This window comes from Sturnus vulgaris, chromosome 8 (genome assembly GCF_052056855.1).
Source record: "Sturnus vulgaris isolate bStuVul1 chromosome 8, bStuVul1.hap1, whole genome shotgun sequence".
Classification (NCBI taxonomy): domain Eukaryota; kingdom Metazoa; phylum Chordata; class Aves; order Passeriformes; family Sturnidae; genus Sturnus; species Sturnus vulgaris.
The window spans coordinates 23,797,938-23,823,117 of record NC_142250.1 but is presented as its reverse complement, the minus strand read 5'-3'; the positions used below and the strand labels follow the sequence as shown (position 1 = coordinate 23,823,117).

General features: G+C 35.7%; 1 protein-coding gene across 1 annotated transcript in view; it reads left to right on the top strand.

The window, feature by feature from the left end:
- ADGRA1 (adhesion G protein-coupled receptor A1) overlaps window positions 1-25,180 on the top strand; it is a 258,318-nt gene that overhangs the window by 93,728 nt on the left and 139,410 nt on the right. Inside the window, exons 3-6 of the mRNA XM_014885926.2 lie at window positions 1,673-1,744; window positions 5,495-5,566; window positions 13,510-13,581; window positions 14,340-14,503. Coding sequence (XP_014741412.2) covers window positions 1,673-1,744; window positions 5,495-5,566; window positions 13,510-13,581; window positions 14,340-14,503 — 380 coding nt within the window. The remainder of the gene's footprint in view (window positions 1-1,672; window positions 1,745-5,494; window positions 5,567-13,509; window positions 13,582-14,339; window positions 14,504-25,180) is intronic.

Genomic DNA, 25,180 nt, shown 5'->3' with positions numbered 1-25,180 from the left:
AGATTTCTGCAAGTTAAAGAACTTCTTTGACCTGAGTAGTTACATATTTAACATACTGTACAAGCAAAAGGAGTGGACACAAATGTTAACTATTGAATATTTGAATGTTAAAAAAATGAAGCTTTGACTCACCCACAGAGCAAAGACCCTAAATCATCAAAGGGATAAACACTTGTGTAGATTAGCTTTTGCCAAACATAAGACTTGTCCTTGCAAGTTGACTCTGGATGAGAGGGTGCAGAACTTTTGTTTAAACAGTTTTATTTTATTTATGATAAATTGTGGAAAAATCACAGTTAAAGAAATGGTCAGAACTTCTTGAGCAAGTGAAGATAAAGAAAGATAAATCTAGTAGCTGCTGCTGATACCAGGGAGCTAAGATGAAAATGACCACGAAATATTAAAAAAAAACACCCCAAAGCTGTTTCTAATTCTTAAATACTGTTGGTGTTGCAGGCTTAAAGCTGAACTTGACTGTTAAAGAGTCTGACTCAGATCTTAGGGACAAATCACTCATCAACATCAACCCTGTAATGAAATGGGTGTGAGACAAGTTTTTGGAGCAGTATTCAAGAGATCTGCAAAAATGACTAGAAAAGTACAGAAATACTTATTTATGATTTTGACTTTGAAAGGAAAATATATCCTTCTGTGAAATATACATGTGGGATGAAATCTTGCCCTGTTCAGGCCAATCACAGGTAGTGGACTCCAGCTTTTAGCTAGTGTGCATTTTATCTGCAGTAACATAAAAGGTCATAAATAAGATTGTTCCTGTGGCTGTTCATCCACCCATGCTCTGGCAGAGTCGAGCAGAGTATGTGCTGTACTTTCTGGAAGTGGCCAGCCTGAGCAATAGCACTGGAATCAGTGAGCACCAGTTGCTCGCTCTGAATTGCAAGTTGTCAGAAAGTGAGCACTGCCTGCAGGAATGTGCAGCCTTTGTCTCCTAGGGCTGCTTATCTGCCTGCACTGAAGGCGCTTCCTCAGGGTTCACAGCACAAAAGTCTTTGAGACAGTTCAGTAGTAAATCTCTGTGGGGACTGAGCTGAGAGCAGTGTCATGGCCCCAAGCTCTGTGTCAAGAGCAGATGAGATTACTAATGCCAGTGGAATATTCTTTTTCTGTAAAACAGCCAATCCTCTGGATTGTCAGCAAGTGCAAAATGAAGCACCGACCTGCCAAACATGAGGAACTGCCTGTATTTCAGAACAGAAACCTGACCTGTCTGTCTCACATGCCAACTGCTTTGCCTACACTAGGTGCAAAAGAGAAATTTATTAAGTGTAAAGTGCCCAGCACAATGAATAAGCAAGCTAAAAGGCACTTGCTTTGCTGACTAATTATTTCATTCACTCATTGATTAAAGCATTTTTTCCTAGGGCAAGAATGGCTGGTAAGCTTGTTTTGAAAAATATAAATAGGAAAAGAAGAATTAAAACAAGCAGATTTTTTAAAACATATAATCTTAACCATCTTGCTTGGAAAAATATGTTTTTTATAAACTGCAGATGATGTACTGTTTTTGATGCTACTATTTAAAAGAAATTCTTAGTTTTATCTAGGACAGATAAAGGTTAGAATTGCATTGCACTTCACACTCCACATGTATAAGAGTGGTGAAAGTAGGTAAAATGATAAATTAACTGCTTCTCCTATTATGTCTCTCTAGAGATCTGAAGAATAATTTGATCAGCACAATTGAGCCAGGGGCCTTCTATGGGCTTTCAGAACTGAAGCGTCTGTAAGTATTAATTCCATTTGAATTATTCTGAAAATTGTGTTTGTATCGACATTTCTATCCTTGGGCAACTCAAATATGCCACCAAGCAATAATCAAATAAGGGCACTGGCTGTAAAATAGAAAATCACGCACTCTGCTTTTTACATTTACCATGCTTTTTTTCTCCTTCTTTTCCCCATTTCCTTTTCTTTTTTACCTTTTCCCATTTAAAATCATCAGTTTGCTCTCCAGTAAGTGTCCTAACAAGTAATGCCTACAAAGGTAATTAATGGCTAAGCAGATGATATATCACTGTAGACATTAATCAGAAATGACACTAAGCAGTTCAGATGTGTGTGAACAATGGTTTCTGCTACCCTAATTCTTTTTGGTTTTTCTTTTACTTTTATTATATAACAGCCCTATAAAATACATTATTAAAAAGGAAACTTCGTCATACTGTGAATACATCTACCGTTTTCCATATCATCAACCTTGACTTTGCTTGATATTATTTTCATCATGGTTTTTCAAAGGAAATACAGTATATTCCGTGTCCATCATTCTTGCAATTTTGTCTTGGAAAAGGTTCTCATAGTACTTTCAGAAGCACTGGCTGATTTTTAAACTACATTTTAGAGAGAAAAAAGTATGTAAGTTAGTAGGATTCTACAGCTGGGCATTTTTCTTTTAATTTACAAGACTCCTCAGTTGCACTCAGCCTAAGGAAAAGTGAGATGAACCCTTTTTAAATTATAATTTTCCAAATGACAGCTTCCAAATGTTCATGCACTGGCTAACTAGGCCATCAGTACATGCCGGGCATTTCCCAGCCATCATGCATGCTGTCTTATGAGAAAACAAGGATTATTTTAGTGGGATGGGAAGATTTAGATGAAAGGGAGAAAGGATGCAAATCCACAGAAGGAGAATTTTTCAAATCCTCTGCTTTTCTGCTGTGTGGAAGTGTTGAACTGCTGTGTGCTGGGAGCAGTGCCCAGGGTTTCCCTTTCTGATCATCCTGTAGCTGTGTTTTCTAACACCAGCATCTCAGTATTCCTGTGTTTGGGTAGAGAGCCTGTTGTATAATAATGATGAAGTCAGAGTAGCATATCCATTTTTAGTACAAATAAGAGCACTAGGTTTGAAGCTTTCTTGCTGGCTCTGTGTACAGGGATAACAGTAGAACACAATAATAAAAATGAGCGTTAATTGGGGCTTTGGCCACGCACTCCAATAACACAACCCTGACCTCTTGTGGGAAAAGCAGGAAACCTGTGCAAGTCATGGGCTGCACATCCACGTTCTGCACAGGTGGAGCCTTTAGGTCAGCCAGGAGAAAGGACTCAAGGGAGAGGAACTCATCAGGCATTGGAAAACAGAGAAGAAAAGACTCTTCAGCACAGTAGAATTGGCATTGTTGAGTTTTGTCATGCCAAATCTCAAAAATCCCCATTGCTAATATGAACACTGGGAGCAATCTAGACACAGAATTGTTTAATTGCTGGACTGCCACATTTGTAGTGCCACAATGTGTAGTTCCACAGTACATAAGAAACTATATTCCCTCCTTCAGTGTGCAGCTGTTGGGAAGGGGACAGGGCAAAAGGAATAAATAGTATAAACTCCTGTTGAATACTGAATATAGTAATTACTTTAAGAATATACATTCACATCATTTTGTTTCCTGTGTAAAATATAAATGATGCTGAGAAAAGCAGAAGCTGATGTAATGTGGGCAACTGCAAGAGAAATGGTTGTGGCAAGTCAGACAGGCAAGCCACAGGCTGTCAGAATGTTTTCTGTGAATGATTTGGAGAACTGTTATAATTTGTATTTGAATGACAAACTGAATTATTTCCACGGTTTACTCAAAAAGGTACACATAAAATTAATGGAAATTGAAAATTTATGAATCACTGAAATTGTGGCATTTGCTTATTCAACACAGAAGAGTTCTTTTCTCTAACATCAGCTTTGTAAGTCAACATTAATAAGCTAAATGTTTTACTTCTGAAAAGGAGCACCAGCTTTGTACATTATGAACTGAATTGTGTTTCATGTAACAGGTATTAATTTCCCTCAAACTAATGTTTGGGGGAAAGTGTAACAAGTTGCCTTTTCTTTTTGCTAATGTTTTTTTTTTTTAAAACATGTTTTACAATACAGAAAGTTCAGCCACTGCTATATCTTGTTATGAAAATAATACATATTGAAGTAAACTTTGAGAAAATAGTGTTTATTCTTTCATTTTGGTAAAAATAAGATTTTAGTGTGAGCTACTCTTAGAGAAATATGCACTTGCATTGATTAGTACAGACAAAATCTGCTTTTGCTACCCAGATTATGCCCCAGATTGTGTTGCAATTCTTCCATATATGTTCAGACTTTGCCTAGACAAAAGTAAAGCATTACCCAACCAAGAATTCTGGATAGATTCTTTTTTATATTTTCTAATAGAAAGATCAATAGATGCATATATTTATATATATTTGTCTTAAACTTGCATTTTTAGATTTCCTATGTAGCTTTTATTAGGAGAACATAAAGAATAATGCTATCATGAAATTATTGCACTATATTGTATCCTCAGTATTATCTCAGCTGTTCCCTACTTAATATCCTTGACAAGCATTTAAGAAATATCTTCATTCTAATTGTGATGTTTCATCATATACTTGCACAACAATATATTCTTTGTCTGATAGAACACGACTTCATAGTGAACTCTAAAGAGATTGCCTTCATTTTCCAGCTAATTGGATGTGCTCCCATGAAAGCACTAACTGGATTTGTCAAACTGCAACCTTTAGTCTTCCATTTGATTACTTTAGTATTCTCATCTATCAGTAGAAAAATATGGAATCTGCATAATGTAGTAAAGGAATCAGAAAACTACCTCTAGTTCTAAAACAAAAAATACCTTGAGATAAATTTTAATATTTTTCTTGGGTGCATGATCATTTGCAATACTTAGGTAATTGCGATTATTTTTTTAAAAATGTACTTGGTGCGAAGGAAAATTGGGGTCAAGGTTGAAAACCAAATACATAAAAATTAAACTCTAATTCAGAGTCTACCAAGGGGCATTATTCATGTTTTTACCACAATATAATTGCTTATACCTGTCTTTGTTTCCTTCCTGTAAGCATCCTATACACTATGTTGCACGTATGGCTTATACAGAAATAAATATTTCTTTGCTTTCTGCAGGCAAAAGTTATGGAATGTAATGGCTTTGAGTTTGTGCTTTCAGAAAGCCGCAGTATTGCTCTTAAAAGAGCTTGCCAAGTGCTTATCAAAACTGACCTCACTAGCTCAAAAATTAATTGCCTTCTGGTTTCTGTGATTTCAGCAAGAGAGGCTGCTGTTAATTAGATGAAACATGAGTAAACAGTAAAAAAAACAAAAGTCGATTTTGGCTGAATATTGCATGAAACAAGATACATTGTATTCTTCCTAAGTAAAAAACCGCAAGTGCTAATAACTCTGTATATTTGTAATATTAATTTGCTTTTATTTGCTACATATATGTAAAATCCCATTTAAATGCAATTAGAAGTCACAGAATAATTTGTGGAATATTGCTCAATAATGTTAATATAGAAGCTATTTATTTGATTCAGTTATGTTACATTATGGGAAAAGGTTTTATTTCTCATTTGTCTCTAATTCCTTAAGCATTAAAAATAGAGATACTTTATGTGATTACGTAGGTGTATATACAAATAAAACAGACTCGATGTTTCATGGGATTTTTGTTTCTTTCAGGGATCTTTCAAATAACAGAATTGGTTGCCTAACACCAGAAATGTTTGTTGGACTTAACAATCTTCACAAACTGTGAGTACAACACCAGTTTTGTTCTAAACAGCAGAAATCTAAACTGTCACATGACTGATCTGAGTACAGTTGGCAAGAAAATTACATTATAAGAAAGTTGTAAGTTTTGTACTAAAAGGCCCCTCTCCTGAGCCTTTGATTGTCATGAGTTGATATTTTAAATATGTTTTCTCTATTTCACTTGTAAAATCTATCAGAACTGCGAAGAACTAAATTTCTTTTCCATATTAAAAAGAGGCTAAGTGTGAAATTTCTGTTTGCACATCTAAGAAATAATTAAGGTTGGCTGTAAATTTCCTATCTGAGAAAGAGACAATTCATAGGAAGAATCCTGGTTTAAATGGACATTTGGCTGGGCCCAGGAGGGCTCTGTATCTTCATTCGGATCTGTCTTCATTCCTGAATGAGAAATAAATTCCTATACTACCTCACAATGCGTGACAAATCTCATACTTTACTTGTGGCCTCTGCAGCCAGTTATGGCATTTCCTTGGACAAACAGGGGAATCTTTCTGGGAAGATATGCCATGAGGTCGGGATAACACCAGGTAAAAGGCTGAAACCTGGCACACTTACAGATCCCATTAATGAGAGCAGCTATGCCAAGTCTTCTCTGTTGGAACCAAAGGAGAGCAGATGATGGGAAGAGCCTTGATAGCACGTGATGAACAGGTGCAAACTGCCCCTCTTTTTACTCAGATCATGTGTCAGATTAGGCAAGCCCAACTCACCTATTCAGGGTTTCTGTGTCGGCTTTTGTTGTACATGATGAACATGACTGTGATTGTAATGCCAGATTACCTTGGAAGGTAAGTTTAATTCAAAATGGTGAAGTCACGTTATTAAATGGAATGTATTTCTAGATGCTAAGGACAGACTAAATAGAAACTGTTCAAATTCATGCACTCTCAGAAAGATCTGAATTTTCCATTCACAAATCTGTAAGACCCCATCTTAAAAGTGAATTACAAATTCAGCACAGAACATCAGTTTCTTGGTGGCAAAGCACAGAAATTGATTCCCAGAGAGTGCACAGCAGTTGGTCTGTGACAGTGTTTGGCTGTACTATCCCTTTTCTCTGAAGCCCAGGAAAGAAGGTGGCAGTCTGTCTCCACACCCTTCACCCATGCCAGACGTGCTGGGAAAAAGCACAATGTGCAGGCTGACTGCCCGTGGTTACTGAGCTGATCAAACCACACCACTGCAGTTTCTTTTTGTACAGATTTGCTATATCTCTACTATTTCTGGCAGCCTGCGTATCTGTCCCAGCACTGGCAAATTTTTTTCTGAGCTGTAAGGACCAGAGAAGGATTCACCAGTTCCCTCTACATGGTCATTAATACTGTATTTTCTTACATCAAGTCTTTTTGTGGGTTTAAGTTTCATTTTGAAATGGCTGTATATCCAGACCTTGCTGTATTGTTTTCCTTCTGATCCCCCAGTTTATTGCAGAAATTTGAATGAGGCATTTCCTAAGTGTAGTTTCCAAGTGACAGTCTAGTAACATTTTTCACTTTGAATAATGTTATTTAATGAATTACAAGTTCTTTAATCTTTAAGAAGGTTCATCTCTTCTTATTCTTCTTAACATTGACCAAACCTTGGTTTTGTTATTACCAGATTTCATGTTCACATTCTCTTAATGCTGTGAGGCAGGGTCATTGTTGAAAGCTCTAAATGCAATCACTCAGAAGACCATTTCTGCAGAGCATCAGTAATGTCTTACTCCCCTCCCTTCCATCTTGCCCATTATCTTACCTTATTTTACAGTAAATGCACTTAACACCAGGTTCTTCATGCTTTTGTGGATATGATGTCCATGCATCAATGAAAAAATTATGATTCTGGTAACTGGAGACCTCTTAGTCTGGCCACTTTCTATTTTATAAGTGAGTTTTAAAAGAAAAGAAAAAGGAAAAAAAATGTTGGCAAATCAGATATTGGTGAAAAATCAATATGCAGCTATAGATTGTATAGCATGTAATCATATGAAGAGGTCTTTAATTTTCTAGACAAGATAAATTATTTCTTGGTTTTCATATACATCTAGCATATTGCTACATAAAGAGGAGATGATCATTAAAATTTATAGTGGTGTTTTCATGTGAGTGGAATTAACCTTGCAGGCCCCTATTTGCCTGGGTGTTCTCTGCAGATCAGTAGCCATACTGGGGGTGGTCTTGGGAAATATGCTTTCCAGGAGTTAGTGTGGGCTTCTCCCATAAATACATATAATCCAAATGCCCAACCTGGCTGAACAGAAGAGAAAATATACTAATGTGATAGTATATATGTGAATGTTTAGGCTGTATATAATACCTGCTCTTTAACAATCTCTTAGTTATAACAGAGTAGTATTGTTGAAGTATCTTTTGCACCATGTCTTAGCATACTTCCCAAATTTTAACTTAAATTCTTCCTGTCACTTTGCTAGGCTTTTCTTGTTATCTTCTCTCTAGTTCTTTGATCTTTTAAAAATTTGAATGTTTTTTTCAAGATGTAAGATTTGGTTGTTAATTCATTTTGTCTATCTTCCATTTTTCCTTTTTGGTTTTAAATTACCTTTCTGACCTAAGAAATGGGTCCATCCTGCATTGGTAGTCTGTGTGGCCTAGTGCTTTACTAATTACTTTGTTTTATTAGTAGTAGTATTTCAAAGGTCTGTCCTTTAGAAATCAGAGGCTTAGAAATAGTTTAGTCTACGTTATCCTTTCATATCCAATCAGTTTACGATTGCTATGTCAAAAGCTAGAGCTGCCATGCAGGGATTGTCCTCCTTATTGAACTAAAGATGGGAGTACCACCGCTCTTGTTGGGTCACTATTACTTTGTGAAGAAATACAGCCACAGTCTCAATCAAGAGGAACTGTCCCCTGCAATTCAGAGTGTCACATGTTCCTCGATCTCAGAAATCATGTATAATGTCCTAATGCTGATAGTAATTATTTGAACTGGGATCTCAATTTGCCTGCGGTGTAAGAAGTGGTCATTAGTGGACTGCGAGCTGATGCTGCTTGGTACTTTTCTAACTCTGTAGCTTTGTTTCCCTTGGAAGTTTATGAAGAACCATACTTTTTAAACATGTTTAAAAGACAATAGGTCACCTTTCTGTTGCTACTGATACCTCTGAACTGTGTTTGCTTGCCATTTGAGGGGTATGAGAAAGCTGTTCTCTGAAAGGTTATGGAGAAGAAGCATTTACTCAGTGCAGCATCAGTGTTTGTAATAAGGAAAAGATGACAAGTTCTTAAACATGGAAGTGGTTTCACAGCCATTTGCTGAAGGAGAAATATAAAGATGTACACATATGTGTTGATTTATGTAGTTGTTGGTTTGGTAATTAGAGCTCTCCTGTGTTATGTTAGCAGAGATGAAGTACAGAAGCATCTTTGCAGGCTGTTAGCAAAACCAGTAGGGAGAGCCATGAGTCCACTGGAAGGAGCAAAGGACATAAATCTTTTCATGTGCCTTCTGTGAAGTACAAATATGGGATTTTCTTGTACTGTTTACAAGCACAAATGCCAGGTGAAACAAAATAACACAGTGTATTTCACTCAATCTTGTAAATCTAATTCAGTTTGAAAAAAAGATGGAGTTACAGAGCTGAAAAATCTGCTCTAGGCCCAAACTAGCATGGTGTGGTTTACCCCAATGATGTGATGCATAAGTCTAAACTGAGTACAGTAAAGATATGTTGAAATACTTCACTAAAAGGATGAGGATTGCCTGGGCTTTCAGGGCTATGCAGACACTCTTCAGGGGGCTTGGTAGTTTTGTGCAATCTAGTTTAGAACATGACAACGTACAGAATTACTGATTAAAGAAGAAGAATTAGTTGTATCGTCTATTATTGTGGTTTTTTTAAAATATGCAGACACACAGAAACTACAGGAAATGGTCAACCTCTTGGTAATGTAGAGAAGACTTTTACTCCATTGCAGGATGTGTATGTCAGGGAACAGAAATTGAATTCGAAGTAACTAATGAAACCTGAAATTTCATACAGGCCCTGAAATTACTGCAGCCAGCGACTTCTGATTATATTCCTTGAGATTGATCTAATTTTTACACCATGGATTTGATGATTTCTACTCTTTAAAATTATTTCAAAATGCTTTCACGTCATATGAACAGATGCAGATGGCAGTAGATTTATTACATCTTCTACGATACTAGTTTACCTCTTTTGGCTAATACATTACCTTTTGGCTGTGTTTATGCTGTGATGAGGTGCATGTATTCTAACTAGGAGTGACATAATTGAATGCAACAAATCTTCCAAATCTCCTTTGGACCCAATGTTTCAGTGCTTTGTTCCAGAATTATGTATGCAAATATATTTGTGTTAGGTAATGGAGCTGCTATCTACATTAATTCTGTTTATATTTAATCTAAGTATTAAGAGCTGGGATGATGCCACTGTCTGATGTATCAGACTTCATTCTTTTAGTCCCTCATAATTTATCTTTTCAGGTTTCAAAATGTTGCCTGAAATCTGTTTCAACAAGTAGCTACTGCTGGATCCTCCCTTTGGAGGTTCAAACCCAAACTTTATCATTGCTTCCAATTATTTGATTAAACTATATCTGATTTATTCTTCATCCTGCCTCTGAATCATCAGCAGCAGTTAGCTTTGTGATAATATTATACTGCAAATTCTTGTGTGACTTTCTTGATATCATTGCACCAACTAATCACTTTGTATGGTGCCACAAATCAAATAAAGAACAGTAACACAGTTAATCAAACAGACCCCATTTCAGCAAATAAGGAAATACACAATGTAACCTGCCCTCTCTGTATTTCTGTTGTCATTTTTTGCACCTCCTGTCCCACTTTTTTTGGTTGTATTTTTGCACAGATCAATCTGTTACTGTTGTGTTCAACTTTTGCTTTTTAATGCTGCTCTTAAGAGGGAAGTATTCTTCATATTCATGTACTTCTGCTTCTATCTGTAATCTGCCTCAAAATGTAACTCTTTTAGTGTTTGCTGGCATTTGTCATTTATATTAAACTTTGGGCAAAAGTGCTTTGTTAATTCTGTAAAAGCACAAGTATTGGTATATGAAAAAAAAGTGGGACTTTCTAAGTAAGACTGAAATGTTTTACCTCTGATAAAACTGAAAGCACATCTTTCTATTAATGGAGTGAGTTAATGGCCTAGTAAGTGCTATCAGCTTTGGAGTGCATTAATTTGTTATGTTTGAAATGTTTGCAAACTAGGTTTTACAGACTTTTTTGAACAAATGTGCTTTTAAATCAAGCTAATGTGGGGTTTTAGGATATCTGAAATGGAGGAGTTTTACAACACTATATGCTTCACAATATTTTAATATATAATGTAAATTATGTGCACTAAAGAACCAGGTATTTAGAGAGTGCTGCATCAAGTCAGAAATGCATGAGTTATTTGGGTGATTTGAGAAGATTTCTGAAATTTTTGTTAAAGAACAATCTGTTCCCACTGTTGGATACCCAAATATTGTAATTACGTTTATTGGACATAGCAATGTGTTGCTTTTTGACTTACACAGCCCTGTGAACATGATGCTGGTCTGCTAATTATTAGTAGCAATATGGAAACTTCAAACAAGGTCATTGCCAGAAGAGTATGAAAAATTGAATAAAAAGTTGTCTTTCTGCTGATGTCACTGTCAGGAACTCAATTATTCCAGCACTTGGTAAAAAGGAATTCTATAGGAATTCTACAGTCTTCAGTAAATGGAACCCAAGTCAGGAATTTTTAGGTTAGTGAAATCTATATCTGGCTCGATGTCTTGGTGAATTTGGTAGGATCTAGAAGCTCATGGATGCAGTCCACACCAGATGTGCACCTCTGGCAGGTGTTCAGGTACAGCTGCTGAATGTGCACTGTGCAAATGACTTACAGTTTGACCCCAGTTCCTAAAATACTGACCAGACATAAAATTTCCCTTCAGTCCAGATGGAATTACTGAACTTCAGTCTTGGTGCTCTGTGTGTTTTGCCATATAAAGCTGTGCCTGGGATTTGCATCAGACTGGAAAACTTCCTGTACTACAGGGGCAAGGCACAGGACAGGACTGGGCACATTGCTTTCCCCACCCATCAGCTCAGGACTCACTGACTCTGCTCTGTCAGTAACTTTATACTCATGTAACTGCTTTCATATTACTGGAACACTTCTGATTTACTTCAGTGTAAATGCCAGGGTTATCAGTTTCTGATTTAGTCTTTTTCATGTCTCCGTTCACTGAGCTGCTGCAGCATATGCCTTGTCAGGCCTTACATCCAAAAAACACATAGGTAGGTCCATCTAATTTTAGGGAGGTTAAATGAGTCTGTGAAATGCACAGTATTGTTAGTTTCCTGTTGACAAATCCAAAATAATAAAGGATAAACATCCAGAAATATGCATCTACAAGAATTAATGAAACATTTCTACTAAATGAATGAAACATTCATTTCCACCTTCAGACATATCCACACTTGAAAGTTCTTCCAAAAGTTTCCTACCACAACTGTATAAAGGAGCACTGTTAAATAAAATCTGGAGAATTAAGATTGATTAAGATTAAAAAAAATTAAAAAGTTGAGTTATATCAACACATCTCATCGACACTCAATAATTTCACTTTATTTTGCTGAGCCAGTTTATTTTTATACTCTATTACCAGAATTTTGTTTTAAACTGCTAAGAAATTTTGAAGTGTTCAGTTGTATACAAAAATGAAATTAGTATTGCTTCAAGAGTGTCTTGAACTGATTTATAAATTAGCACATTTTCTCTTCTTACTTGAATTCATTGATCCATAGATTTCTGGGCAGGTTTCAGTAGAAAGCAGGATTCTTGAGTTTTGGTCTTTCTTGCTTTGGTTCCTTACCTGGTTTGCAGCTTGATTGATTCTTCACTGCAAGCACATTGCTCTTGATCTCAATGTCACTCTTCAGTTTGGCTTACATTCTTTACTTTGTAGACAAAAGAGAAGTAAAATCAGTAATGAAACCATTCTCTTTGCCAGTCTACTTTTTTTTTCCCCCTATATCTGCAACACATCTCCAGTGAAGAGCTCTGAAATTTTCCTGATAACTGAATTTTTTGTAATCAGCCTTGAATTCAAACATGTAGTTTTTAGGCACTGGACAGAAAGGAACATATATAAGTAGGTAATAAGGTAATACTTTCATAAGTAGGTAATTCATACACTCTGAAATGTTAATCTTGGACATGCACTAATTTTTAAGTTTATGGGTATAGAAAAATACATTATTACTTGACAATTAAGCATTTAATTTTTGTACTACTAAGGCACTGGCAGAGCAATACTGTTAAAAGTATATAAAAGTGAATTGCCTCTGTTTGCAAGTATTCAGCCTGAGCCATTCAGCCATCAAGGCAAGAAAGAGTAGAGCAGTAATTAAAATGGAAATGTCCTAATTCAAGGATGGGAACAATTGTTGTGTTTAAAGTCCTTTGTAATAAAACTATTTGTGTAGTCACTTTGAAAACTCATTACTGTTTTAAGGAATTGCTTGAATGTTTTGGAACATTACAAAACTAAGACACTGTTTTTGTTTCTTTAACTTGAAGTGGCATACAATAAAAATACAATATAAGTCTCACTGACTAATTATTTTGTTAATATTTTCACTCAAATACTAGAATATTCTCTTCTCAAATTCTGTTTTTTTAAGTATGTAGAATTGTTCCTCTTTATGAGACCAAGTGATTTGTATGTATTTCTGCTGTGAAAATAAAACAAGTAAGAATGTGTGAATTGATTTAAATATTACTGTCACCTACCAAAACCAGAAAGCAACATACCAAATTTAAATATGTTTTTACTGTTGTCAAGAAAGCAAAACTTCTTAAATAGCATTGTGAAAATTATATTCTATAACAATTTTCTTTTCTTCCTGTATTTGTAATAACCAACAGTAAATTGCTTTTTTTTCCCCCATAGGAATTTGTCAGGGAATATTTTTTCAAGTCTCATGAATGGACTTTTTTCTGAGCTGCTGGCTCTGAAAGCCCTGTGAGTATCATTCCATTTGTTTGTAAATCTAAAATAATTCAGAAAGACATTAGAATAAACAAAGCAGAGTTGAATATGAATTCAAACAGGATTGTTTCTAGAGATGCATTCCAAAAATAAAATCTACATTGTTTTGTTATCCCTGTCTGGCTCACTGTTGATGAGCTGCCATCTCTACCTGTTGCAGGGAAATGAATAGAACTGACAATTCAGCCACATTCCTGACTAGCCCAATCTAGTCTTCCTGACTAGCATCCCTTTTTTTTTCCCTTTATACTTTATAGTCTTGTACTTTTCCATGGTTTTCATGCATTACATTGTATATAGGCCTCTAATTGCACAAAACCAGTAATGTTAAATATTTTTTCTGGAATTATACTAACAGTTCCCAGTTATTGATATAAATTATACCTGCCTAAGATTTAAAACTATATACTGAATGTTTCTACTTAGAGGGGTTTTAGTAAATGAAAGTATGTTATAGTATGATTTTCTGCAGTTACACAGACTCAAAATTATTTCAGTAGTCAATGATGCTGTTTTGGAGCCAAACCCAGCATTTTTGCATAATGTTATGAAAGTAATTAACAGTGGAACAACGTGTATTGGTTGTCTCAGACTAGCTTTGTATTCATGCATCCATAGTTACTCATTTATCTAGAATCCTCTTTGGAATTAGATAATTTGAATCGAGCAGAAGGAAGTATCTTCATGGAAACAGCATGTGTACCAATTGTGCTCATTCTTTGCCTTTGTAGACATTTCAACACTGACTCACTGATCTGTGACTGTAACCTAAAATGGGTCTTGCAATGGGCCAGAAATGCTTCAGTCCGAATAGCAGAGGAAACAGTTTGTGCTTACCCCAGTGCTTTACATGGGCTCTCCCTTTATAACCTCAAGGAAAACCAGCTGATATGTGGTGAGTTGTACTCTCATTTAGCATTACAAATTGAAATGGAATCCAGAGAAAATATTAAAAATCCAGAAATTATGCAAAAAACAAAATAAAAATTAATAAATCTGACAGGTATGAGACACAGAAGATACACCTAAGAATGAAAGAGAACAGAAAAAATAGAAATTTCTTCTCTCATATCTCAAGAAGACCACTTTTCTGCAAAGTATTCAGTAATATGCGATTATGACATAAAACATTTCGCTCTGATGCTAGTTCTACATTGTGTTCTTTATGAAACTGAGGATTCCTACAGGAGTTTATATAATGTTTCTTTCAAGTTATGTATCTGACTGTGTGATATTAATGTCAGATTTAATTCTTGTATTTTTTATTTTTTCAACCTGTAACTATATGTTTTAGCTTCCTGGGGATGAATAGAATTCTTACAGTGAGCTTCAGTTAGGTGAATTCTGTATTTGAAGATCTAGAAGTGAAATGTTTTTTGGATATTTTCCACCATAACAAACGTGGTAGATACCATGTGAGGAATAAAGCAAAAAAATATGAATTAGTAAAGAAAACTCATTTCATACTGGGCATTGCCTAGCAATGAGCAGATTAAACCAGAGATTTTTAAAAGTAGCACAATGCAGAGAAAAGATCACTGCCTGGGATGATGCTGGTGGGTACCAGAATCTAAAGTCTAATTTCACACATAGTTGATTAATTTCAGAATCTTTGAATCTTTGACATGCTTGAATGTCAGAAAATTGCTGAGATTGTGTCTTTGCTCATGTCTTCTGCAAACAAAAGGAGAGTCACGTTTTTCCTAATAACCACAAGAAGAATGATGTGTGTTGCTAACAAACATTCATAGCAGAAGGGAGATCAGAAGTGGACTGGAATGATATATAGAGAATTAACAACAGATATAGATACAGAGAATTTTAACAAATACATATCTTTATAAGTTGCAAGAGATATGAAAGAATGTGAATACCACCTACAGATGGTCCATCAGGTGAATTGTTAAGAAAACACAGATAGGTGTCTAGAGGCAAATATGGAATGAGCTCTTGTGAGCGAAAGGCAGAGACATTTCCAGTATCCTCTGTTACCGAACATCTGAAATTCTGCAATACTCTTCAAATATCAAACTCCCATTTTATAGAGAGCCAGGATGGGCATCTCCATAGAGATCCATTTCCCAGCAGGAAAAGTAGTTCTTCTAAAAGTGCTGGAATGATCAGAAGAGTGATCAGGGACTGTTAATTGGTATTCTCAGGTAAGAGGTAAATATAAATCTCTGTATTCTACAGATGAAATGAAAGCAATTTCTCAGAATTTCATAATTTAATGCCTAATAGGACTCCCTATCAGACCTTTGATACAGAATTTATAATGCCCATCTAGTTCTCACTCCTATTTACAATCTCCACAGAACATTTGACAAGGGCTGTAATGACTGCCAGTAACTTGACATTGCTTCCAATATCCACAGAGAATTTTACAGTGATTATAATTGCTGAGCCTTCCACCAGCTCTGTAATATCTGCCAGGTATTTCATGGTGCTTAGAGTATCTGCTGGGTAGTTCACAGTGCCCAGAACATTTAGCAATTTCATTTTCAGTAAGTTAATTTGAGCTTAGGCTTAATAGAAGGCTGTCTGGCACCAAAATAATAATAGCTATTGAGAATGATTTATAAATATTATGTGTTGAAATATGCACAGAGCAGACAAAATTAAACATATCTTAAAGAAAATATTGGTTTTTTTAAACTTAAAAACTCCTTCATGTGAACATCATCCATACTATCAGACATTTTCATTTATAGTCACTGCTCTTCCTTCTCTATGCTAAAAGATGTCATGAGATATCACAGTCAGAAGACGAGTAAGAAAAGAATGAAAGGGAAAAAAATAAAAATAGGAGACAAATGGGTGAAGAGTTTTGCAGGAGTTAGGGAATGAACCAAAACGTCAAAGTATGTGGGTTCTGAATAGCTACAGGGAGCAGTTTGCCATCAGCTTTTTAGATTTATTTTGTATATTGAGGTGAGAAAAAAACATGGCAAAAAACCCCCTGACAAATCTTTCTCATGCATCTGCTTAGTCATGATAGCCAAAGTAGTAAGTTGCCTTTTGGAAACAGTTAAAAACCTGCTTTAGGGGTTTTCAGGAGCCAAGTAACTGAACAGTTTTAGAATTCCCAGGACTCCGCTTGCATATTTCACTAACAGCTTTTAAGAGCTACTTAAATCTTCTTTAACAAAATTCTCCAGCTGTCAGAAATGTTTGGTTATAAAACAATTCTTCACAATGCTGGAAATAAGACTGAAAAGCTAGTTTGATGACAAAATATAGTTTTGCCTTTGTCTTCTGCCTTAATGGTGAGGGACTGTGATGAATTCATAATGGTATGGACAGAGTATCTTTCTGAAAAATGGTTGTGAAATTGGCTTGTTACTCTTTCTCCATGACTCCAAATATGAGTTACTGAATTTCCAGGAGGAAAATTGCATTTTCCTGAATATGAGTGCTATAAATTCCACCTGAGGTCTGATAGGAGTCTGTGATTTTCCCTGGCTCACATCATCAGCAGAGATGGATTCTCTTGGCCAAATTCTTCACTCAGGAAAGACCCATATGAGTTTTTGCCTTAAGGGGATTATGAAAGATTGCCCTTAAAGCCGAGTTTTGATTATTTATGCTGATGAACGAGATGTTGAAATTTAGTTTCTCAGTCTCAAAACTGTATTGATGTTACTGAACAGCATGAAAAAGTAAAATTTCAGTTGTTCTACAAATTACAATTGACATATAACTGTGATGGAGTGCTTTTTTGTTAGAAAACGTTGACTCATCAAAACAGATGTTTGGAAAAGTGCTGACTTTCGTTTTTCCCCCAGTCACATTTTATTTAAATGTTAGAAAGTAGTTGACATAATATCAATAATATTTAGATAAATGTTTTGACTAAAATGCTGAAAATATTTACTAAATATTACCAAATAAAATTACAAAGGTCAAAGTATAAAAATAATTTTATGGTGCCTTAAGACATTTATTTATTTATTTATTTATTTATTTATTTATACGACAAAAAAATTATCTAATTCTCCTGGGACAGAATGCTGTTCCTCATACAGATCTCCTACAAATTAAAATCTTGGGTTTTGAATATATATATGCTCTACTGATGTTCATAAATAAGTAATTGAGAAAATATTATTCCCTTCTGTTAATTAAAAAAGAAATTGTTTGAAAAGAAGATAAAAAAGGATATTGAGAAATCTGGTTTTTTTGCTTGGGGTTTATTGCATTAATACATGATAAATTAAATTTTTATTCTTTATCATTATGCATTTTTTTATGCAGCGGGTAAATAAGTTTTGTTCTCTTTTGGTGTCAGTAACGTTTCCGTGATCTACTGTTCTAATCTTGGTCACAATATGCTTGTGTGGACCTATGAAGCAGACAGGTTCAAAGAACTAGAGGTAGTATCTTGTTAGTTCTAAGAAACATAAATGCAGAGGAGAGTCTACATTTTTTTCAAGTGATTTTGCTCTACCAGATGGTTTGCTATGCATACATTCACATCATTGCATCACAGCACTTTCAGGCAAGCTCATTCTGCTGCATGGCGCCTTTCCTGTGCTTGTCCTTGTCCTTGCTGTGCTTGTCCTTGTCCTTGCTGTTCTTGTCCTTGCCTTTCCCGTGCTTGTCCTTCTGAGCTGTCCTGGGAGGCAGTGTGGCAGAAAGCCCCATCAACCAGTCTTGTCCCATTAAACAATGTGAGACAGTCCTGGGTGGCTCCCAGAGCTTGTTCTGGCTCTTTGCATCTGACCCCATGTGAGATAATAAGGTAATCCCCAAAAACTGTGTTTGCCCTTTTCTCTCTGTGTCGATGTAAAGCTATGCACAGATCTTTCCCTTGGAAGAAACGAATGGATTGCTTCTCTCTTTATTATGCTTCTGCCTTGAATGTTTCTGTTTCCCACTTACTTATTATCTGTGTTAAATTGAATGGGAGAAAATCTCTCCGTGTTGAGCTGCTTCAACACAGGACTGTAGGACAAGAAGTTCTAAGATACAGCATTATTTCTTCACCTATACTCTGCACATTTCTGAAAAGCCCGTGCTGTTGCAACAATTACAACCAGCAAATGGAGACAATTACCAAAGATAGTATTAAGACATTTTCTTCTTATACCATCTTCAGCAAAGAAACTTAAAAGGTAAAGAAAATACTTATAAGCACAAATGTTAGATACATTCATTGAAGACACAGTCTCAAGGGAAAATATGGTAGAAATAGAGCCTGCAGAGCACAGAGTAGCAGCAAATTACAAGATAAATATCTCAGCAGAGTCATTTTCCCTTCTAGTATTAACATGGGTGAGATAGCATCAGGTTTTAGGTATCATCTCATCTACCATAAATGCTCCCCGAGTCACAGGAGCCTGTTTTTCAGAGGTGGAGTGCCCAGAGCTTCAGTACTCAGAAGCTTGGTTTGAATTCTCTTGCTGCTCTGTGTGCTTCACATTCATGAAAATCGACTGTAGGGTGTTTCACAGAGAGGCTATTACAGTAAATCATTCTTGTATGTATTACAAAATGTATTATCGTTTGAAAGTATGTATTAAGCCAGAATGTGTGTTCTGTCCATGGGTGATGCACCTGTTGATTGTGATCCACAGAGCTGTAAATATTTGCATCAAACTTTTAGTGAGAAATTCTTTGGGTTGGTTCATAATTTACTAAAAGCTTTCGCACTCAAAATAGAACTGGAGTTTTGTCTTGTAGGATCTGCATGGAGAGGCATCTGCCGTGCCTTAGGGGGCTTTCTGCTGAGAAAAGTGTTAACAGTGCAGTAGAATAAAAATCCATCCTAGTCAAAATAGAGATGAGAAAAGAAGATAATAGCTACAAGTTGTGAGTGTCCAACAGTGTTTGAATTATTACTCAGTCTCTGAATTCTGTAAACTACCTTAGTTTAAAGTGTTAACTCATGAGTGAAATTAGCAAGTTCTGACTCATAAAATATTATTGAAATGTGGGGTTTGGGGTATGATAGAATTCCTACTTAGGAGGGACACTTCAAAGGGAGGAATAAAAATCAAAGAGATAAATCCTTTTTTGACTTCTGTATTCTGCAATAAAATTCTTTAAATGTTTCATAGAAAATGTGAATAATTTATTTGAAGGGAGGAGATAAAGTTGTTAGGGAATTGTTTGTACTTAACCAGCACCTTGTCTTTCATAGTTTGCCTCACTTCACTGAGAATCAGAGTATCTGTTCCCCCAAAGGAGCAGAGTCAGGCTGAAATGTAGGCACTTTTTGCTCTGATGCTCTGTACTTGCTCACAACTGAAAGTTGTGCAAAGCAAAAAAAAAAAAAAAAGAAGAAAACACATTTATATTCTTTATGCATTCATTCTGCTTGTGCTCTTAGAGATTTCTTCGCCATTTTAAGATTCAGTTTCTTACAAAAGTAGGAAGTACTTTCATGGTTACCTATCTACTGTCACATTTTCTAATCTGCATTTCTCATGCTTAAGTATCAGGAGAACATTGGGGTATATTTCTCTCAGGCCACATGGCACTCCCTAGTCTATTTTTATAAGTAATTTTTTCTTTTTTTGCAAACTTACCTAAAATACAAAAAAATTCAAAACATTCAAAACATTTTAAATCAATTAGAGCAACACCACTGGGGAAAAAAATAGATGATTTTGTTTTCTATACTTCCTCTATAAAGTGCTTTCATTTTTTTGCTGCAGATTTCTTTTCCTTGACATAGATTCTTAAAACATAGTGTGGCTTTAAATGCTTTCTCAGCAATGATGGGATTGTGTTGTTTTAGATGTTGCATTTGTTGAAATGTCTTTATAATTTTACCTGATGTAATTGCACATTGTTTCCCTATCATTACTAGCAGAGTAAATTAGTATCCACTGTCCAGTAGTAAGAACTTTGAAAGAAATATGTGCTTTTAAAATGCTGAAAAAGGAAAAAAAAAAGTAGATACTGGGGAATTTTGTCTTGAAATAGCTTTTTCAACGTTTAAATTTAAGCTGAAATCAACTGAATGCATTCACCCTCGATCTGTGTCAGTTTTTAAGAATATTGTCAACTATCTTGTGTTAGGGATATTGGTTAAGAAGTGAGATTTGAAATTCCTTTTTTCATGTGGTGCCAAAAATTAAATATCTACATTGTCACTCGTCTTATAAATATATATATTTGCACATAGATTGTTCTTAAAAGTTTCCTTTTCTATGTAAAATATATTACAAGAAGAAACACTGGCTTAAAATTAACAAGGAGTATTTTTTCTTCATTTATTTTTCTCAGTGTACACAAAACATTTTTTTGTCTCATTTGTTATTTAAACTTAGGGATGGGTTTGAGATTATTGTTTCAACCATTTCTTTCTCAATTTACAAGTCATTCTTACTACATTAATGCAGTGTAAATATTGAACTTGTGGGGGGTTTTCAGTATGCAGTGACTGACTAAACTCAAAACCTCAAGCAGGAAGAATGATGGATGAATTATCCAGATTTAGATTTCGGTCCTGCAGTTTCTTGGCAGTCCACAGGTAGCTGCTGCATTCATGCAGAGCATCGTTGTCTTCCAGAATATGCAGGATCAAGACTTCAGTTCTCAATTCTGCAGGGAGTGCCTAATCACATGAGTAGGTCTAATTATGTTAAAATGGGAATATTCACACTAATAACCTTTCATAGGATTAGGTTTTGGAAGATATGGATAGTGATACAATTAGCAGTATTTAAATACTCTTCCAATTACTTTTGTTTTACGATGTTAGCAATTCAGGATTTTCTTTAGTCAGAAAATATGCATAATAACATATGTATATAAATCAGATAATATAACTGTATATTTGGCTCTTTCAAAGATAGATGGAGTAAATTCATTTTATGTCAGAGCTAAGTGGCCATTTGTATATCAAAGTTGGTTTCCATACTATCATTTGGTAGCATGAAATGAACAATGCTTTAACCTTTTGTCTCCAAATTCTAGATTTCTCATCTAGTATGATCAGTCTCAAAATGAGGGGAAAAGGACTATGTTGCCCTCAATTTAATATTATAAGTCATCATCTAATATCTTGAGTGGCACTTTAGAACACTGCTGCAAGATAAGGGGCATAAATTTAGTAACAGTTAAATCTCGGAAAAGTGAAATAGCATAAATATTAAAATGCTCATTTGAGGACGAAATTTTACTACAACATATTTCTTGCATCTGTGCTCACACATGAAAATCCAGTTCAACAGAAATTTTCATCCCTGAAATCTTGCTGATTTAGATGCTAGAAATGTACCCAATTGTTTTTTTCTCTGTAGCCTACTCTTATATACTGCATTAGAGATTTTTAATGTACACTTGTATCTTATTTTCTCTATTGTCTTTGACTACTGTTCCAAAAATCATGCAAAATAGCTGAGGGAAAGCTTAACCAAGATGGAGTGAGAATAGCAGTGAAATGAGGACTTTTTAATCTCCAAACTTCTGCACTTGAACACTTAGGTGATCATATTCAAAATCCAGTTGCTCATGAACAAAAACAGTGTTAAAACAGACAGCCTTGAGTACCATTGGGTATCTCTGAAGATATATTCTTTATTTATTATGGTAACATGAACGTTAAAACACTAGGGTTAAATTTTATACAGGTGATTTCTAGATAAAATTATATAAGCTTTTTAAACAAACCTATGTTAATATTGTCCAATAACAACACTTATTAGACCTTGCTGTAATTAATCTTAATTGTTATCATAGGAAAATTCCTTATAAGGCTTCTATCCTAACAATCTCTCTTTTAATTAAGTGGAGTATCCTATAGTGGCATTTCACATTTTTATAGCACATTTCAACATACAGCACTTTCTTTACTGTTTGTATAAAAAATGGCCGTTGAGAGCATCTGACACTGTCAGCTGGTCTGAAAGGAGTTTGGAATGGAAAAATTTAATACTTCGACAGAACTGTTATTCGTTCAGCATTTCTTGTATGGACTTTTTTTTTAAACATTCTGGTATAGATGAGAACTCATGCAGCCTACTGGACTCTGGGCAGTGAGGGGCAGTCACTGACACTCTTGCACCATCTTTCTGTGATCTGAGTGTGCAGTTATGATTTGAAAATAAAAAAGGTTTTAAGTTTTCGAAAGATGAGTGCTACCACTGCACTTCCCAGTTAGATAAAGCTAATCAGTATATTTGATTATACCTGTTGGACCTATTGGAGTGGGTCCAGAGGAGAGCCACTAAGATGACTGGAGACATGGAACATCTTTCCTGGGAGGAAAGGCTGAGGGAGTTGTGGTTGCTCAGCTGCGGAGGTGAAGGCTTCAAGACCCCTCTGTGCATCCTTCCAGTACCTAGAGAGGCTTTATAAGAAAAACGGGGACAGACTTTTAGTAGAGCCTGTGGCAACAGAATTAGGAGCAAAGGTTTTAAACTAAAAGAGGATCTATTTACATTAAATATAAGGAAGGTTTTACAATGGGATGGTGAGACTGGCACAGGGCAACCCAGAGACATGGTGGATGCAGCACTCCTAGAAGCATTCAAGGTCAAGTTGGATGGGACTCTGAGCAAACCTGGGGAGGAGACATCCCTGCTCATTCCAGGGCCAGTTAGACAAGGTGACATTTAAAGGTCTGTTCTAACCCAACCCATTCTACCATTCTGTGATTTTGTAGAGCTGGGTGCTTTACCTTTCTACTGCTCAGCTATTTTTGTTAACTGCAAGCTGTAATGAGGATGCAAAGCCATGAGCCAGCCAGTTCACTTGCCATAGGGGTAATTTGAGTAATCAAAATTAGCTTTCTAACAGTGGGTTTCTGAATGGTGCCATGAAGAAATTTGTGTTGATGAATCTTCGAGTACCATAGCTGTCAATATGTGATGGTCATCAAGTTTCAGCATATAGCAAGTAATCAAATGCTCCCCAGCTTCTGCAGTAGAGTACTGGGACAATTTGAAAATAAAAAAATTGAAAAGTTGCAGCAGTTTTATTTGATAGGAAAGAAATCAGTAATGAGAAAACTATTTGCCTGTTCTTTTAGATTTCTATGCCAGTGCAAGCCAATGCAATTTTTAAATTGTTTAACTGGAACAAAACCTTGAATTTCATATTGTGGAAATCTTTCAAGTAACTGTTACCATTTTGCAAATTAAAATGTTAATATATTTGACATTTATATTAAATAAGTGAAACCTGTTATTAAAAAAGTGAAACCTATTACCTCTGTTTTTCACTGCCTCTACTTTCCTATCAAGTAAACTACTGCTATCATGAGTAAATAAGAAAGGGCTTTTCCAGTGCTCCCTTAAAAGGCACACCAGTCCCTGGTGCAAAAAGGATAATTTAATTTTACTGGGAGTTAGGAATCTGGAGGAAACTCCTGTAGACAAGGACTGGTTAAATAACTTTGCCATGGCCAGAAATGTCATCTATTTGCTGAGTGCTGGATGAAACCTGAATTACTTGGAATTGCCAAAAGTGACTAGATTTGAATTGTACATTCCCCAGCTCACCTTTCTTAGTTTCTGTAGAGCTGTAAATTATTTTAAGTAAATAAATCAGATGAGTTGTGGAATCCAACTGAGTCTTGAAGACTCATCCAAAGCTATGATTGTAGCTCATCTTGGCATATTTGCACTGAATTTTAACTTCTATTTTGTGTCTGTGGAACCTCTATGAGGTTAGCTAACCCACGTAACTGAAGCACCAGTAGCAATGGTCTGTGACAGCCTGGGCTCACTGTCCTTCTAACTTACTATAAATCCTGTTTACTACTTCTGTTGATCTCCTCTGATGGCTTTAAAGAAGTTTGCAGGAGTAAAAACACAATAAAGAACTTGTAGCTTTAGGTAGAACAGCCTGCACGTCAGAAATCTTGCTCTTTGGTTAGTGGCTACCATTTCAATGTAGCACTTAGCATTACAAAAGAAACATAACCCCATAATTTAATTTTAAGATGCAAAAAGCAAAACCACTGCTTGATAGTCCTGTTTGAAAAGCATGTATGAGAGTGAAAGGGACTGATAAAATGGTGTGGAATATCTCTTGCCTTGCCAGCATTATGAAGCTGGTGGAAATAAGAAGCTATTACACATACAAAAGCTCAGCTTTTTCTGCAGTGAGTGGTAAATGAATGTGATACAAAGCTTTCTTGTTCCAAGCCCAAGAGACTTACCTTATTTTGCTCTGTTTAATACATGTTGGCATCTGTATTTTCTCGATATTATTTTGAAATTGGAGCCAGGCACAGCTTTTATTAAAACTGAAGCTTGGCGTCAGTTTTGTATTCGTTCTTGACTTCCTTGGCACATGGTGTGGTCTGTGACCTTCTACACCAAACGTTTGGTTACTGCCAGCACATTTTGCAACATAGAAACTGGCATTGGTGTGCTGGCACCTTCCTTTTTGGGAGAGCTCCCTTTTTGGGAGCCAGCAGAGCTGGCTGTTGGAGTAATTAATATCATGCTCTTTTCTCCAGTTCCATTCGGTAAATATCATCAGATATAATTTGCACTGTCAGCAATTCAGATTTTTAACTAATGTTTTTCAATTTGTTTTTCCTCATTTTCATCTGTCCTTTTTCTTGGATTGGTTCCTTTGCTTTGTCCTCACTTCCAGCTTTCCCCCACTG